The following is a 15,754-nucleotide window of genomic DNA, read 5'->3' on the forward strand; positions in this document are numbered from 1 at the left end:
CCCTGTGGTCTAAATGAAACATCTGTGCTGTGCTTTGGTCAAAATATAACATGACTCAAGCACCAGAGGAGGTTTGTGACCCTGTATAAACCAGCTCTCTCAGAACACTCCGTTTTGGTGTGTGTGTCTCTTTAAATGCAATGAGCCCCCCCTGAGCTTTCCAGGTAGACATCACTCCTCTGTAGAGAGAATAAAAAATGGCGGACCTGAACAAAAGTTTTGTTCTAGACTGGGGGTGGAGTCCATAGGTGGAGATATCAGGGGAGGGGAGGGGATTTTTTTAACCAGAATCCCACTGTGACATCACAAGGAGAGCAAATTTGAAACAGAGCATTTTTCTCTGTGTTGTAAGACTTATGCAGACCACAAACAAATGACTGGATGAGTTTATTTCACATTTTGTAGGTCGGTAGACACTCAAGATACCCATGTTCACAAACATTGTAGAAGTGTTTTTTCCTAAAATGTCCCCTTTAAGATCCTCTTCACCATGTTTCTCTAACTCTAATATGTGTCTCTAGTCTGTCTACAAACCCCCAATGATGAGAAAAGTCCATCCTGTTCGTCTTTTCCCTGCTCCACTTTTCAGAAAATGTGTGCTCAAACAGGCCGTTTGGAGATTTTCCCTTCATGACATCACAAAGGGCAGTAACCTCTCCCCCAGGTGGGTGACACTCCCACAGCTAGGTGTTTGTTCTGCCCTCTGAGTCTGCCTTCTCACAATAGGGCACAGAGAGAGAAAGCACCGAGCCACCGGAGTCGGCCTGCTCTTGTACACTAACATTTGCTTCATCTTGTAACGTCTACTTGATTAAACTTTAATATTAGATCAAAGACTTTCCATTTAGCCTGCAAGACGTGTTTATGAAGTTCCACTGGAGACATTTATTGAGCAGAATCGAAGTCTGAAAAGCTCCGAGCTGTTTTATTACAGACTGAAATGGATTCTCGGATATTTATAAACAGCACTGCCTCTCTCTCTGCCTCTCTCTCTCGCCCTCGTTGTTTCCAGCGGGTCATAAATCTCTGAGTGGGAGTTCAGGAATTGCTTTTCTCTGTGAGTATGGGAGCATATTTGTGTCTGAGTGTTGATGGTGGTGTGGGGGTCACTCTGGTTTGGTCTCTATAAATACTGGAGGGGGTTGAGGGGTGAGTAGGGTGAGGCCACAGCCCCCATACTGTTCTGTAGAGAGGGGGGGGGGGGGGGGGGGGAGCTGGTGGTGGTCTGCACTGCGCTCATGCTCAGAATATCTCGCCTGTTGTATCTCAGTCCTCGGGAATCCCTGAACCACAAAAAGCAGAGAGGACTGCCAGACATTCAAACAGAGCCCAGGGGCGATTCCTTTACATAAGAGTGTTTACAAAGAGACGCTCTTCGGCAGCTGCCAGGCAGAACTTTCCGGGTAAACAGAGGGGGCTGAGAGGCAGCAGACGGGGACCAGCGCCTGGTGATCAACTTACAGGACATGACAGCTCTCTCTGCGCGCTCTTCTGGCTGTGTATGCTTCCAATTTCCGTCTGCGAGCTGGAGTGAGACATCCCCTCGAAAAACGGCCTGAAAACAGAAAACAGACGTGATTCAGAGAAAAAATAACAACTTGGACATTTTTTGGGGCGGTTCCCTCGGAGAAGGCAGCTGCAGTTTCAGGGGGTTTCATACTTAAACAACACACGGGCTAAGATTCAAACACATTAATTTATCTCCCCATTGGGACACATTCAACAGCTCCACACACACTACGCTAAGCATCACCAATTTATTAGAACAAGTCCCAACCCTTCAGTTCCTCTGAACCTTTGTCTCAAATTCCCCACCATGATCTTAGGCCTGGCACATTATAAACGTTTTAGTTCTTATGGTGTGTGGAGAACAACGAGGCCACCTAAGCACACTAACCGATTCATTCACCAACAATCAGTCTCGACTATCAAAACATGTTATATCGTGCTGTCAAACGCAAATTAAGAGTAAACATTAATTAAGAGTAAACAAACATGATGGTCAAGCTAAATGTGGCTAGCTGGTACATCCATCTCAGTTGCCACAAATCAAGTTGCTCTTGAATTCCATCTTCTTCACATTCGTTGTCGTCGCCATGGTTATGTTTGTTGTGCTTCCTGCTTCGGTCAGCTTGCTTCCTTATTGGCCACTGTTCCCTTCCACGTGACAATTCACAGAGTGCGTGCTCGGCCGTCCTGGGTGTTCTCCCCTCACAACAGGATTTGTGATTGTAAATGTTGAACATGTTTAATATTTACTATTTCAAATTTCATGTTTAATATTTACTATTTCAAATTGGGGGCGGCCCGATCACTTTCACCTCCATGAAAGACAGACAGAACTCGAAGGCTCAGAGTGACAGGACCAGCAGCATGGAGAGCGAGTGCTCCCCTGACTCCCGGCTCATCGCTCAGGTAAACATCTCACACGTGTTCTTTATGTATGTTTTTGGTCCAGGGAGAAATGTGCTGGCTCGTGTGTCTCACACTTTCTGTTTCTCATTTGTCTGGAAGGTCCCCAGGAAGTCTGTGTACGACCAGCTGAACCAGATCCTCATCTCTGACGAACGCCTCCCAGAGAGCATCATCCTCATCAACACCATGGAGGTTAAAATCACTCTCAACACGCCTCACACCTCAGGAACATCTGGCCTTTGCTGACTTCGATCATAAGGGTGGAATCAGGCCCACTATCAGCCCGATTATCTTGTAGTGTGTACCCCGCTCTAAGTAGACAAAGCTCCACCTACTGTGTGTGCTCAGGTGTGGGACATTTAGTCTGATAACAAGTGTCTGCCAATCATCAGCAGCAACATGTGCAGGGTCACTCACTCCAACATCACATGGATATTGGGGTGAGTGACCCTGCACACTTGACAAAGGTTCAGAGGGACCCAAACGTTGGTGAAGTTTAGCTAGAGTAGTGTGCAGGATTATTCTGTTTGAGTGACAGTTTGTCGTCCTGCAAGACAAGAGAAAAATAATTTTCCAATAATGACCCAACTAGTGTTGTTGTACTAAAAATCAGTCTTGGTGTCAAGTCTTGAGACCAAAAGGTAAACGAGGTAAACGAGGTAAACGGGGAAAAGACGTCCCTCTGAGGACGGTGCGGCGGTGTGGACGTACTTGAGTTTGGGTTTGGGCGTGCTCAGGACGCTCTCGTTGTCCTCCATCTCCGGGCCGCTGTCGCTCTGGTTGTAAACCTCCAGGCTGTCGTAGAGTAAGTCCAGATCCTCCTCCACCTCCTGCGTCTGGTCCACGGGGTCAGAGTCCAGGACCTGAGGTGCACACAGACACATCATGGACACTTCAGGACTCAATAATCAGGGATTTGTAATTATGGCTGTGGATTAAATAAGTGTAGGGAGTGATTGGAGCTGTGCATTAGCTAATCACTTTCATAGCCGGGCTAATGGAGCTCAGAGAATGACAGAGAGCTGTGAGGACTATAAAATGAGACGGCCTGTGCTATAAATACATCCCTGCCTTGGTCCTAAGCAGGCCAATTAAAAGGTAAGTGAGTGCTAGTGGAGAGCTGAGGTCCTGAGCTTTGATCTACCGGCTGCACAGCGGGGATGTATATCATAGGAGCTGCACACAGGCAGGCTGCAGACTAATCAGGTGATTAATGCCACTCCATAAGTGCAGAAGCTGGCAGGGAGCAGATAAACACAGTCTGTCCCCGCTCCTCCTCCTCCTCCTCCTCCTCCTGGCGCTGTATTTATAGAGCTGAAGCCCTGCACACCACCCGGCCACCAGGAAGAAGGATTAAAGACAGGGAACGTGATAAAAGATCATCAGGCTACCTGAGCTTTAAGAAACATCCAGAAAAACAAAACTCAGGTGGCCTTCAGCCTCACTTAAGCATAATTTATTCTAGCCTGTTGGTCCCAGTCTTTACTTTTATAAATAAATATAAAGAATAAAAAAAGACAGAGCAAACCTTGAGCCCATCTACAGACGGACACAGAATCTGTCAAACATCTTTTTTTCTTGTGATTCTATAGGCTCCTCTGACTCCTCTGACTGGTAATAATTATCAGGACGGAGGCCTGACAGATTATCTGCTAATGGAAATCCACTGTAGGGGTTGTGGACTTCCGGCTGATGACCTGATTACGAGCTATTATGTAGAATCCACAGAAACATTCATTCAAAAGCACTTGAGGAGAAAAACACAAACAGAAATAGGACGAGGACGTGAGCCCACATGTATCATTAGATTAAGTGGTAGAAAGAAAATGTGGTTAATGGATTCTGCATACGAAGCGCTGCTGATGGCGGTGAATGAGTCACACGTCTGTGACGCTGTACCTCGTTTCTCTGCAGGTGATTCTCCATTCAGGAGAGCATCAGTAGCTGTGTAGCTGCATACTGTTATACTGTTTATACAGTCAATACGGAGGTTATTTTCTGCTGCCCTGAGGTCAGTTTAATAACCGATATGTTTCCCAGCTGACCCACTAAAGCTTCAGAACAGGGGGGGAGGGAGAAACTCCGGGTGGACGGTCTAAAAACTCCCCACATCCTTTTTCTCCGACACTGAGTGTTTTTTCTCGTCTGTCAATCAAAACGTTATTATTCCGATCACACTCACCTCATCTGTGACCTTGAACCTCTTCAGTAAGGCCACAAACTTCTGCTTAAAGTTCGGTTGCTGAAAGAGAGAGAGAAAAAAAACACAATAATGAGAAAAAGAAGCGTCTAAAAATGAAGTGTGTGTGGTGATTAAATATCCATGACAGCTGGGCGCGAGCTTATCAGCGCTCACACTGACTGTTTGCTGGATTACTCATTCACAGCCACTCCATGTAAAGACCATTAGAACCAGTCCAGTGAGCCCACTGTGTTCATTTACATGCTCATCCACGTCGCACTAATGGCTCCGACAAACGCAGCACAGTGTGTGCCCTGCCTTAAAAGCTTGTACGACAGCAAACACACGTCTGGAGTGTTTCTCTCAGTCAATGATTGGCAGGACGGAGACTCACCCTGGTCATGGAGGTGGTTCGGATCATTTTCCTCCGGGGTTTCTTCGGCTTCCTCACCTCGTCGTCTTCGTCGTAAAGATCCTGAAATACAGACGGATGAAAGATCTCAAATACTCACTCAGGTGAACTTTTATAATCTTAATATAATCTTAATATAATCCTTATGTTGGAATTAAGTTTAGGGCACTATGGCGCCCACTGAAGATCTCTGGGTGCAACTGCACCTTTAATGCATAATAATGCTGTTAACTCCTCCCCCTCTTAGACAGCGTTTATCTGTTGACCATCTGAGGGCGGAGAGTCGACAAAGACGTGATGAGAAGATAAAGAAACATGTCGACGGACGAGGTTCAAGAATGTTACAGGATTTAGATCAAATCTGACTCTGTTAGTGTCTAGAGCCCGTTGTTAGCTAACTGTTAGCATGTGGAGTATGTGTTTGTTTTATTCAGCCAGCTGTTACCATGACGACTACAGGTCATGGCTAAATGTCTACATCGGAGAGGCTCATTTATAACATGCTAGCTGAGATAGGTTTGTAAGGTTCAAACTGATGAAGCTAACTTGAAGATGGACGAGTTAAGAGACGACTTTTTGGTGTCAGATGGATTTATTGATTTCTTTGTATCAAACCTGAGCCAGAACTCGGCTTAGACGACTTCCTGGAGCCGCTAAAGCTGCTAAATTCTGTTCTGAATAATATCTGCAGGATGTACACTCTGCTCCTCGCTCGCTCTCTCTCTCTCTCTATCAAACAGTACAGAGATGGGCTAACTGTCTGCTTTGTAGCTGAAGGCTGCTGTGTGAACTAGCACCTTAAAGACGTACACACTTCTCACCAGATGACCTCGACCCGCTGACAAAGTTACATAGTGCTGAAAACAGGCGAGCGGGGCGCTCTGTGGACGCCTGAGAGAGACACCATTCTCCCTGTTGGAGGTTATTGTTCTATTAGATCAACTTTGAAACGACTGAAGGAGGAGGAGTTACAGACTGTTGCTTTAATGTAGGAAATACAACTAGCAATATGATAATCTGTCAACAAAAAGACGAAGTGTGTGAACAACAGGCGTCATATGGCCACGAGTATGCAGAGAACTTCTTTATTGGTGTTGCAGTTAGCTTCGGCTGTTGTCATGGAAACAGTCTGTTTTGAGAACAGAAGACTCAGACCTTATTCATATATATATATATACCTCTACTGCTGTGTCTATTTGTTTATTCACTTAATTTCTCTTGTGTTTTTCATGTCATGGGCTTTGCCGTCTGTCGTCTGTTCTAATAACTTCCTCGCACTGACCTGTCCATGGACTGCGTCATCACTGGCTTCCTGCTCCGACGAGTAGCTGTCGTCGTCCTCCTCGGAGTAGTTGTCCATGTCTGGGGAGCGATCTGAAGTTGGCGAGCAGAGATACATTTATGAGTCAATAGTACATGTGCACACATTCATTGAGACAGCAGAGCTCTTTTTGTTCACTTTGTCTCATATTCTGGATCCTTTTCCGAGCCTCTAATGTGAGATGTTATGGGTTTGATTCGACCTAAAGAGGCGGATCTGTCTGCATGTTTGACGGAGCACCGATCAGGTGACGGACTGAAGAGTTACTTTCTGTGAAACATCCTGTTCTGTGTTCTGTGCTGGGACGGACGTTATTAAAGATGAGTGCAGAGAGGAGAAAGATAAACATCTTTTCTTCCCTCAGAGTGACACGGCTTTAATACTCGGGCCGTGAGCTCATCTGTTATGTTTGAGCCGAGTCCTTAATAACATCCAGGACAGAGGGAGGGAACAGCAGAGCAGGATGGAGGCCCATGATCCCCCCTCCCCTCCCAGAATTAGACCGGTGTAAGGTAACAGGCCCTAAATCTGTGCAGCTCTCACATCGACATTACAACCATCGCTGAGGGGAGTCACATATCTCTGGCTGCAGGTCGGGATTCATAGAGTTTATTCTAAGGTTTTCACGTAAGCACAATTTAAAACTTGGAAATGATACTGTAAGAAATCAAAAGAAGTCCTCATAGGCACACGGGTTGGTTTATATTCTGTCTTTAATTGCTGAAAGCTGCAGGAACACTCCTGCACACTAAAGTGCACAAAAATAGGAGGCAGCTGAGCCCACCTGAGGTTTTGGTCTTGCGTCCGGCCTGCCCACTGCCATCCTCGTGGTCGATGGGCTGGCTCGACAGAGAGTACACGCTGATCTCAGCCACACGCACCGGGGCCTCCTTCACGTTGCTATGGAGACCCAGGATCTGTCCTCCGTCTGTCGGGTGTTGCATCACCTGGAGACGGGGGGATTAACATTAAGAATCCATTCACAAAGAAAGCAGGATCCCCTGCAGTGATTCTGATTATGTTCTGATTAAATACACATCACATCGTATATAGATTTAGGGCCTGTGTCCACAGACGGCGTTTTTGGTGTTGGTAGCGCTCGTTTCAATTCAGTAGTTCAGCGTTTTCAGCGCTCACCGTCCTCAGCGATAAAACGCCCTCCATGTCACTGCACTCACAGCACTCTCAGCTGAATGAAGTTAAACTTTTAGAACAGGGACATGCTCATTAATGTCACTAGTCCCTCACCAACCAATCACAATCAAGAAGGGGCGGGACTTCTGACATCAGCCATGTCAACAACAATGATTTTTTGGAGGGAACTGTTTCCAGATGTAGAGCTGCTGCTGATGTCAGGACTCCTTTACATCGACTTCATGTTTTCATGACTGTCATGGTGAGATCAACTAACTTTCGTAACCTAGCAACAATGAGCGCTGGTGAGAAGCGGAGGTCGTGGGCGCTGTCTGTGGACACAGGATGTTATTGTCTCAAATGTATATAATGATGGCCGACATGACAGCTCTCCAAAAGTGAAGCCAAAACATCAGGCACTCCAACAGCCGGCTGGCTGCAGAATAGAAGAATCTGTTCCCACCTGGGTGACCTTTGACCTTTGATCAGGAGGTTAAATGTGTGTTTGGGTTAGAGGACGGGGCGGCACATTGATAACACGGCTCCACCAGCTGATGTGCTCTTCAAATGAGCAAAGTGTCAGCAGCTGTTTAGTGGCTTTGTTTGTTTAAACCATGTGAGGAGATGGAGACACGCTGTCCATCTTTTTATAAAGGCTCTTGATATCCTCTTTAAATGTGATGCTCTCTGTCTGGTTCGATCCCCGTCTTTAAATCTGTCTCTCTGTAAAACTGTGTCGAAGCAGCATGAAACAGATCCAACAGACAGGGAGGATGAAAGAATCATATCTGTGTCTACTGAACCAGAGCTGATCCGACAGTGATTGAGACGCTTCTGTTTCACTGCGTTACACACTCTGAGATCTGCAGACAGATTAGGAGCTGACAGATATGCTGCCTGTAAAACATCTTCATCAGCTCTGTGCTGAGCTTTCATTCTGAACGTCGAGCTGAGGCGAGCTCATTTGCTCGTATCATCCAGTCAGACGGTGTAACACAGTTTGTATGAACGGTGTGATCAGAAGAGGAGGGATGAGTTTTATTCTAAGGTCTTTCTGATGATCTTCTGTTAGGGGAGGAGGTTCATTTTCAAATACTGGTAGGGATGCACTCTAAGGGCTCGATCACACAGAGACGCGTTGCTTTAGACTCGGCCGCTCCAAAAACACCTGATCGCATCTGGAAGAAAAAACAGCTGGGAGCGCCTGTGATCCTACTTGCAAAAAGAGGGGACGGAACATCAGTATCTGTGCAGCCTGCACGGAATGAAAACAGAACGACACCATCTTAACGTACCCTCCAAAATCCACAAAAATCCATAATCAATGCACCTCACCGCCAATTTTTCAGTACTTAGCTAGCTACTGAAGTTAGCAGCTACAGGCCAAGCTATGAGTAACTGAATCAGCCCAGACTAGAGAAACCAGACGTTTCCACCTAGCATTTTTTGTTTTAGCGCCAGTGTCTTTTTTCAGTTGTTTTCAAAGGGTAGAGAGCGCTGGCAGCAGAAAGCAGCCGCCTGGATGAAAATCACAGCGCCCAGAGTCTTTTTTACAAGCCCTCTGCCGTTTTTGTGCGGTCGCTCCGAGTGCTCAAGTTGAAAATCGTTCAACTTTCCGAAAGGCGCTGTTGACGTCACCGGCGCTCTTTTCCTAATGTATGATATTCCCTGTATTTAAGCCTCCTACAGACCTCCTCGCTCCGTGTCTGATTGGGTAAAACATAGATATAGAACATTCATTAAAAAGTAACAGAGCCGTGTCGGTCATACAGCGGCCGTTGTCAACAAATTGTTGACAAGATGGACGCTTCATGCAAACACTCCCGGGCTTACAGCGAGTGCTTTTCTGCCCAGAAAAAACGCTAGGTGGACAAGGGGTGTTACAACTGCAGTCCAGAGGACGCAAGCTGAGGGGGGGTGACACTGTGTTTAAATAATGTTCAGGCTTCCTGCTGGTTGTTGTTACACATTCTGTATAATTTGCTCAGAGTTACTGTTATCATTCTCTCTCAGCCCGCTGCAAATCAAACTATTTTCTGATGCCTCAGAATATATAATATGAACATTTACGAGCCCTCGTAGTGTTCAACAAGTAGTCAACGTTTAGCTTAAAGTAACGACAGCTAGTCGACCAGGAAGTCTTTAATGGAGGCAGCTCAGAGGCCGGCGCTCTGATGTCACTATAAAGACCAGGATGAAGACTCGACTGAACACAACTGACTGGAATCATTAAAGAACTTCATGGTTCATCTCTCCAACAAACATCCATTACATCAGCTCCAGTCCATTATATGTGCAGAGCATGGCTGAATGCACTGTTAGCAGAAAAGTGCATATGAAGGCAGCTGCAGATGGTCCATAATGTCACCCAGCAGGATGTGTGATGGGCATGAATCATGTGAAACGACGTGTAACACAGGACACAGCTGCTGACAGAGTGTCAGTCAGAGAGAAGCTCGGAGCACAGTGAAACGTTCCTGAAGAGAATCTAACAAACTGCTGACAGAGACGTGAAATGGATCGGTACCTCGGCCATGTTGATGATGCCCACAGCCAACGTCTTGTAGCCCAGGATGGTTCGGTTCTTGTAGCGTTTCCTCCTCTGCAACATGATCTGCAGCCTGTTGGAATCCCTCTTTAGAAAGTGTGGATACTGCAAAAACAAAAGATACAGTTAGATAAATCAGGGGTTCCCAAACTTTGTAACGCCAAGGCAAGGCCCTCCTTCAAAGTCTCAGCCTTGGCGGGGACCCCCCTCTTCATAATATCTTTAATTTCTCGTAGAGTACTACGGATTCTCTCTCGTCTTTTTAGTATTTCATTACATCTTAAGAGGAGGTAGGTCGCTAGTTTTCAGTGGTACAGAAACGTTTAGATATTTCAGTGTCTAATGTTGCGGCTGCTCGTTCCTGATTGGCTAGAGTGGTGTGTGTTGAGGCACCCTTAAGACTCGTTCCACAAAGCAGTCTGGTCTGTTTCCGGCCCCCTATGTGATAAAAAACTGAGATGAATTATTCGTACTGCGTTATATTTTCTTTCTGGAAATCCACAAGCAGATTTAATTAAACACTCAGTTCTGCTTTTCTACATGAAACAACTTCTTCTTCCATCGCAGCCTTTCAGGAGCATTAACAGGAAATCGTGTCTGAATTTGTTTTCCTGCAAACTATACCAACACTGAGGACATATAAAACATGCAAGAACTATCTTCATTCAAGTGTATGAATTAATATATATACGACAAACAGCGTTCTGATCCCAGAAACGATCCAACATGGCGGCTGTTAGATTCTGAACTATAAATGAAACGTTCTGCTTCAGTCTGCTGGACTCGGGATGAACTGGTGGTCGCTCTGCACCTCACACCACTGTTGTTCTTTTTATGGAGTCATGCCGTCGCTGACTGCCAGAACCTGATCTAAAAAAAAGAAGACTTTTCTTTCTCTTCTTGGTGTGAAATATTCACACAATCACAGCTCCGAAGATCAGCTTTCACCAGACGGTTGAGCAGCAGTGCTCTTGTTTTTCTGGGATTTTCTGAGACTTATTGTGACTTTAGCTCGACCTCTTTGTTCGAGATGGTAACTAAGTATTTGAAGTATTTGGTTAAATGTTTTCCATCCTTAATTTTCTAATTTATCCCAGTCTCACACATCTTAAGCTAGCTGGCTTTTCTTAAACTTTCAGTCTGCCTCAGTGACTTTGTTAATGATTTATTTATGTACAGTACAAACTATTGTAAAACAGGCCAAAACACGACCATATTTCAACTTTTACACATTTTTTTAATCGTAATTAAAGTTCACTTATTCTGTAAAATCCACTATCACCATGTTCCTCTAACACTAATATGAGTCTCTAGTCTGTCTACAAACCCCCCAATGATGAGAAAAGTCCATCCTCTCTGTCTTTTGCCTGCTCCACAGAAAATGTGCTCAAACAGGCCGTTTGGAGATTTTCCCTTCATGACATCACAAAGGGCAGTAACCCCTCCCCCAGGTGGGTGACACTCCCACAGCTAGGTGTTTGTTCTGCCCTCTGAGTCTGCCTTCTCACAGTAAACAATAGGACATGGAGAGAGAAAGCCAGAGACACCCAAGCCCTTCCAGAGAGGGGGCGTGGTCATACACAGCTCATTTACATATTTAAAGGTACAGACACAGAAACAGCATGTTCTGAGCAGGGCTGAAATAGAGGAGTTTATAGACATGATCAAATACAGGATCAGAGTGGATTTAGAACAAGAAACTTCACACACATGTTTTGAGGAGCTCTGAGACTTCTTTAAACATGATATTAAAGAGGAGAATATGTGACCTTTAAAGTGTAGGTCAAAGCTACCCTGCCTGACAGGTAACGGTGGTATCAGTGTGAAACGCCACAGCGTCATGTCAGAGAACTTGCCTGTAGTGAGAATGTGAGCTCCAGGTCCGTCTCCATCAGTCCACTGGGAGGGAGCACGTACTCATTTGATCTCAGGAGACGTTTGGAGCCCTGCAAGAAAAGTCAAGAAAACTGTGATTAAAAGCAAAATCATAAAAGACAGCATCATATGAACAATTATGCATCAGCATTTAGTTTGTTTTTGTTTTAGCAGACATCTTGAAATGTGGTTAATCTAGTTTGGGAAGAAATGTGCTAAATAAATGAACCTTGAGGATGCAGCTCAAAGAAGTTAAACATGTTTTCTTTGAAATAAAGAAACTCAGTTGCGGTCCTCATTCTGTGCTGTTTCTTAAACTATGTCTTCGCAGAAAAATTGGCTGAGTGTGCAAATGGTTTGGTATCAGCCAGCTTCACTTTCACACATTTATGCAGAATCGCACCTTGAGGCAGCAAAACACAAACTGTCCTCCACTGCTTTCTGGAATAACGAGCCGCTGAGCAGGTGAAATATGGGTCAGAAACACGGCTCAGGCACACGTGGACAGTTTTACTGACTGAAATGAAAACAGCAACAACCCACTGCTTAAGAGTTAGAGTGTCTTGTCTGCTGCGTTCTTCAGCATCCTTTAAAAACCTTTCCAGGGTTTGCATCGTGACCTGAGAGGAATGTTTGGTTCAGGTGGAGCCCCGACCGCCACCTGAATAAAGCCAACATAAGTTATAGCTGCTACAGTTTCATGTTGCATGATGTTGGATCTCATGCAGAAATTGACAGCTCCTGTTTCAAGGCTGCAACTCAAAACTACGAGCAGTTTCTTTTTTTATTTAACGCTCGCCGCGTTGGTTAAGGGCGACTCATCTTCTGAGCTAATTCTAGGAGCTGGCATGAAGGCGGTGTGGCCAAACAGCACAGGGATTTAAATGTCACAGGTTGTGGAAGTGTCGTCCAAATAATAGGACACCAACAAACAGGGTGTCCTCATGGGACCTGTCTAAGTCCTGAGCATGTTTCTATTCCATGCCTCAGATTAAAGTCATCGCAGTCTGAAGTTCAAGCTCCTCTCTCTGCTTTTTTACAGTCTCAAAATGGAATCAGAGTGTGAACAGCTCGTCAAGTCTGGAGTCGATGATTTCATGTCAAACTGTGAGCGCTGAAGACAGACATCTGTTGTGCAATCGGTTTGGCAGATTAGTATCTGCATAACCTGCCAATTCAATAAAGTAAGACGTGGTGAGCAGCATGGAGCACATATCCTGTATCTGGCTTTAAACTGGAGGGGGGAGGGGAGGTGTGTTCTTTAATTGTCAGCTGTGCGACATTTGATCCCAGTGTCATCAGTGTTGATAAATCATGCAACAGAAGCGGTTGGCTGAGTGCTGAGGGATCATCACAGGATGCCAGGAGGTGTGGACTCTAATCAAGCTGCAGTGATGCTTCCGTTTGTCCGACGCACGAAAGAGAAACAGCTCGGTGTTGATGCATGTTGCCTGAAGATACACATCAGCTGTTTTATTGATTAGCTGCTCTCACCACACCTTCAAACTCAAAGACGAGTCAGAGCAGAGAAAAAACAAGGAAACGCTGAGCGAGTCAAAGAAGACGAGTAAAATACGAGTGTCTGTCACACGTATACGATCACCTTTTGTCTCAAATTGCACAAAAGCGTGTGCAACATTGCTAATGTTCATGTGCAATTTAAAAAGTTTGCATGCCAACAATTTTTGGTGACTAAAACACAAACTGACCCAGGTGTCTAGGACTCCTATTTTTGTTGCCGTGGTATCGAAACATGTATCCATACTGATGGATTTTTACTAGAATCAAATCAAATACGACTTTACAGGAGTATTAATAAATTACAAACAAACAAAAATCCACATCCAATATAAGAAAACATCAGACCTGAACAAGCGTCCTTTCACTGAACAACAGCTTGAATACAGCTTTTTATGAACCGGCAAGATGATCTTTGAGAGCTCTTGGACCGCCGAGCTTTTCTTAAGAGGCTCTCCAACATCCAATAACATCCTCATCTAAAAATGATCACAATATATTATTGACTGAATGTGTTTCAGGAGCTCTGCAGGCCGTCTGTCACTGTGGCGTCCGATCCTGATCCAATCACAAGAACACAACTCCAAGTGCAGGTGAAGCACTGAGGTCAGATCAATCAAACCGTGTTCTCTCAAGAACAGCTGTTGATGTTGTGCTCTGCCTCTGGTCACTTCCTGTCAGCACCTCTGGTCACTTCCTGTCAGCACCTGTGTGTCCGATCAGACTTAAAGCTGTCTCTTTTCACTTCCTGACGTTGTCTCCTCCTCTCTTTCTCCTTGCTTGTGTTGTTCTTACTCTCTGATGGTTGTCTCTTTGGATAAAAGCGTCTGATAAATGAATTGTAGGATGCACACGGCCACATCGTCTCAGCGGAGTGAACATGACCGTGTTCTGAGGTCGACTCACTCTCTGTATCCAGGAAACGATCAGGTGGAGTGACAGCTGCTTACTTAATGAAATACTTTCACTGCAGGCTTGTCATAATAAAACTCTTCAGGTGTTATTGTTTCTCATGGCGGTCCAAACTTGTAGAAAAAGTAGTGAAAGCATCATTGTGATATTCTCATGTTAAACAACAAACGAGTTTAGAGTTGAAACCGTTGATATGTTAAGTATTTATGCGACATATCGTTTGTGTGTATTAACGTCATGTTTTAATTATTCAGCCATTATATCGCCTTCTGAAACGACTGATCTGTTGAAGATCTGACCGCATTATTCACACCTTTCACTTCTCGTTTTGCAACCAAACTTCAAAGTCTCACTCGACGAGTTAGTTAAAATCAGGAGAACAGAAAACTCTCGGTTCAACCCCATGAAGGGGAAGAACTTTTCCAAAAGAACACTTAGAGCAGCATCAATAATTTAAAGTGCCTGGAATGAAACTTTAACACAGCTCTGAAGAACGAACAGGAACACTGAATCTTCGTCTCCGCTGACACTTGCAGAGCGTTCCGGTGTTTTCAGCGTTCTTCTGTGCAGCTTAATGACTCCATATGTTCAGAGAAGGACCTGCTGACGGCTCACTGACACTCTGATGTGTGCATGAATACAAAGAAGCGGGTGAATCTGTTCCCGAGTCTGACCTCGTCACTAACTCGAGCTGCACAGCGAGGCCTTGAATGCACTCTTTTCTCATGCTCACAATGAATCCAAGCACAAAAGCCGAGCACTCTCAAACTGCCTGACATGCATTAACAATGCCCAGCCTTGGCAGGGAAAGCTTGTACTGAATGTCCTCTGCCCCCCTCCCTCCCCTGTGACAAGCTTCTCCACTGTCTCTCAGGGGCCGGAAGAAGGAGGGGGGTGTTTGGCCCCTAAACTCTGTAGCTCTGTGGGCCTGTGGGAAAACAAGTTCAACTCCACACTTCCGCTCAAGGTTACTCTTTTAAATGCGTTAAATTCTCTAAATTGGCAGAAACGCGACAGGGAGTGATTTAGGTTCAGGACATGAGCTCAGCTTGCAATTGTATTAGAGAGGTTTTAAAGGCGTTTTGAGGCTTCTGCTTTTCACCCAACACACACTCATACAGACACACACACACATCTACACAAACATAATTGGATCATATCTGAGTGTACTGCAAATGGAAGTGCTTTGGACAGCGGCTCGCGCTGAAATGAGGATTGCACGCCTTTCCTATCATAATCCAGCTGACATCCATGTCTGGCTCCGACCTCGGGCTGCAGCGCACACAGACACACAAAGTGCAGAAGAGGAGAGAATGTGCAGAAGGAAAAGCACGATGCACAAGACGTTTCGTCCGTCGTAAATAAATATCTCAGGTGAATGCAGCTTCCAAACATCTGCTGTGAAAACATTTCAGAGGAGAGAGAAAGAGGAGCGAA

The 15,754-nt window shown here is 45.2% G+C and overlaps 1 protein-coding gene across 2 annotated transcripts in view; it reads right to left on the bottom strand.

The window, feature by feature from the left end:
- Positions 1-15,754, bottom strand: part of zmp:0000000755 (phosphofurin acidic cluster sorting protein 2) — a 57,284-nt gene that overhangs the window by 11,072 nt on the left and 30,458 nt on the right. For both annotated transcript variants that reach the window (XM_061040661.1, XM_061040660.1), the window contains exons 3-10: positions 11,869-11,958; positions 9,992-10,117; positions 7,115-7,277; positions 6,292-6,383; positions 4,992-5,072; positions 4,598-4,657; positions 3,127-3,278; positions 1,462-1,555 (exon numbers count right to left, since the gene is read on the bottom strand). In XM_061040661.1, the coding sequence (XP_060896644.1) occupies positions 1,462-1,555; positions 3,127-3,278; positions 4,598-4,657; positions 4,992-5,072; positions 6,292-6,383; positions 7,115-7,277; positions 9,992-10,117; positions 11,869-11,958 (858 nt within the window). The remainder of the gene's footprint in view (positions 1-1,461; positions 1,556-3,126; positions 3,279-4,597; positions 4,658-4,991; positions 5,073-6,291; positions 6,384-7,114; positions 7,278-9,991; positions 10,118-11,868; positions 11,959-15,754) is intronic.

Source organism: Labrus mixtus, chromosome 6 (genome assembly GCF_963584025.1).
Source record: "Labrus mixtus chromosome 6, fLabMix1.1, whole genome shotgun sequence".
In the NCBI taxonomy this organism is placed as follows: domain Eukaryota; kingdom Metazoa; phylum Chordata; class Actinopteri; order Labriformes; family Labridae; genus Labrus; species Labrus mixtus.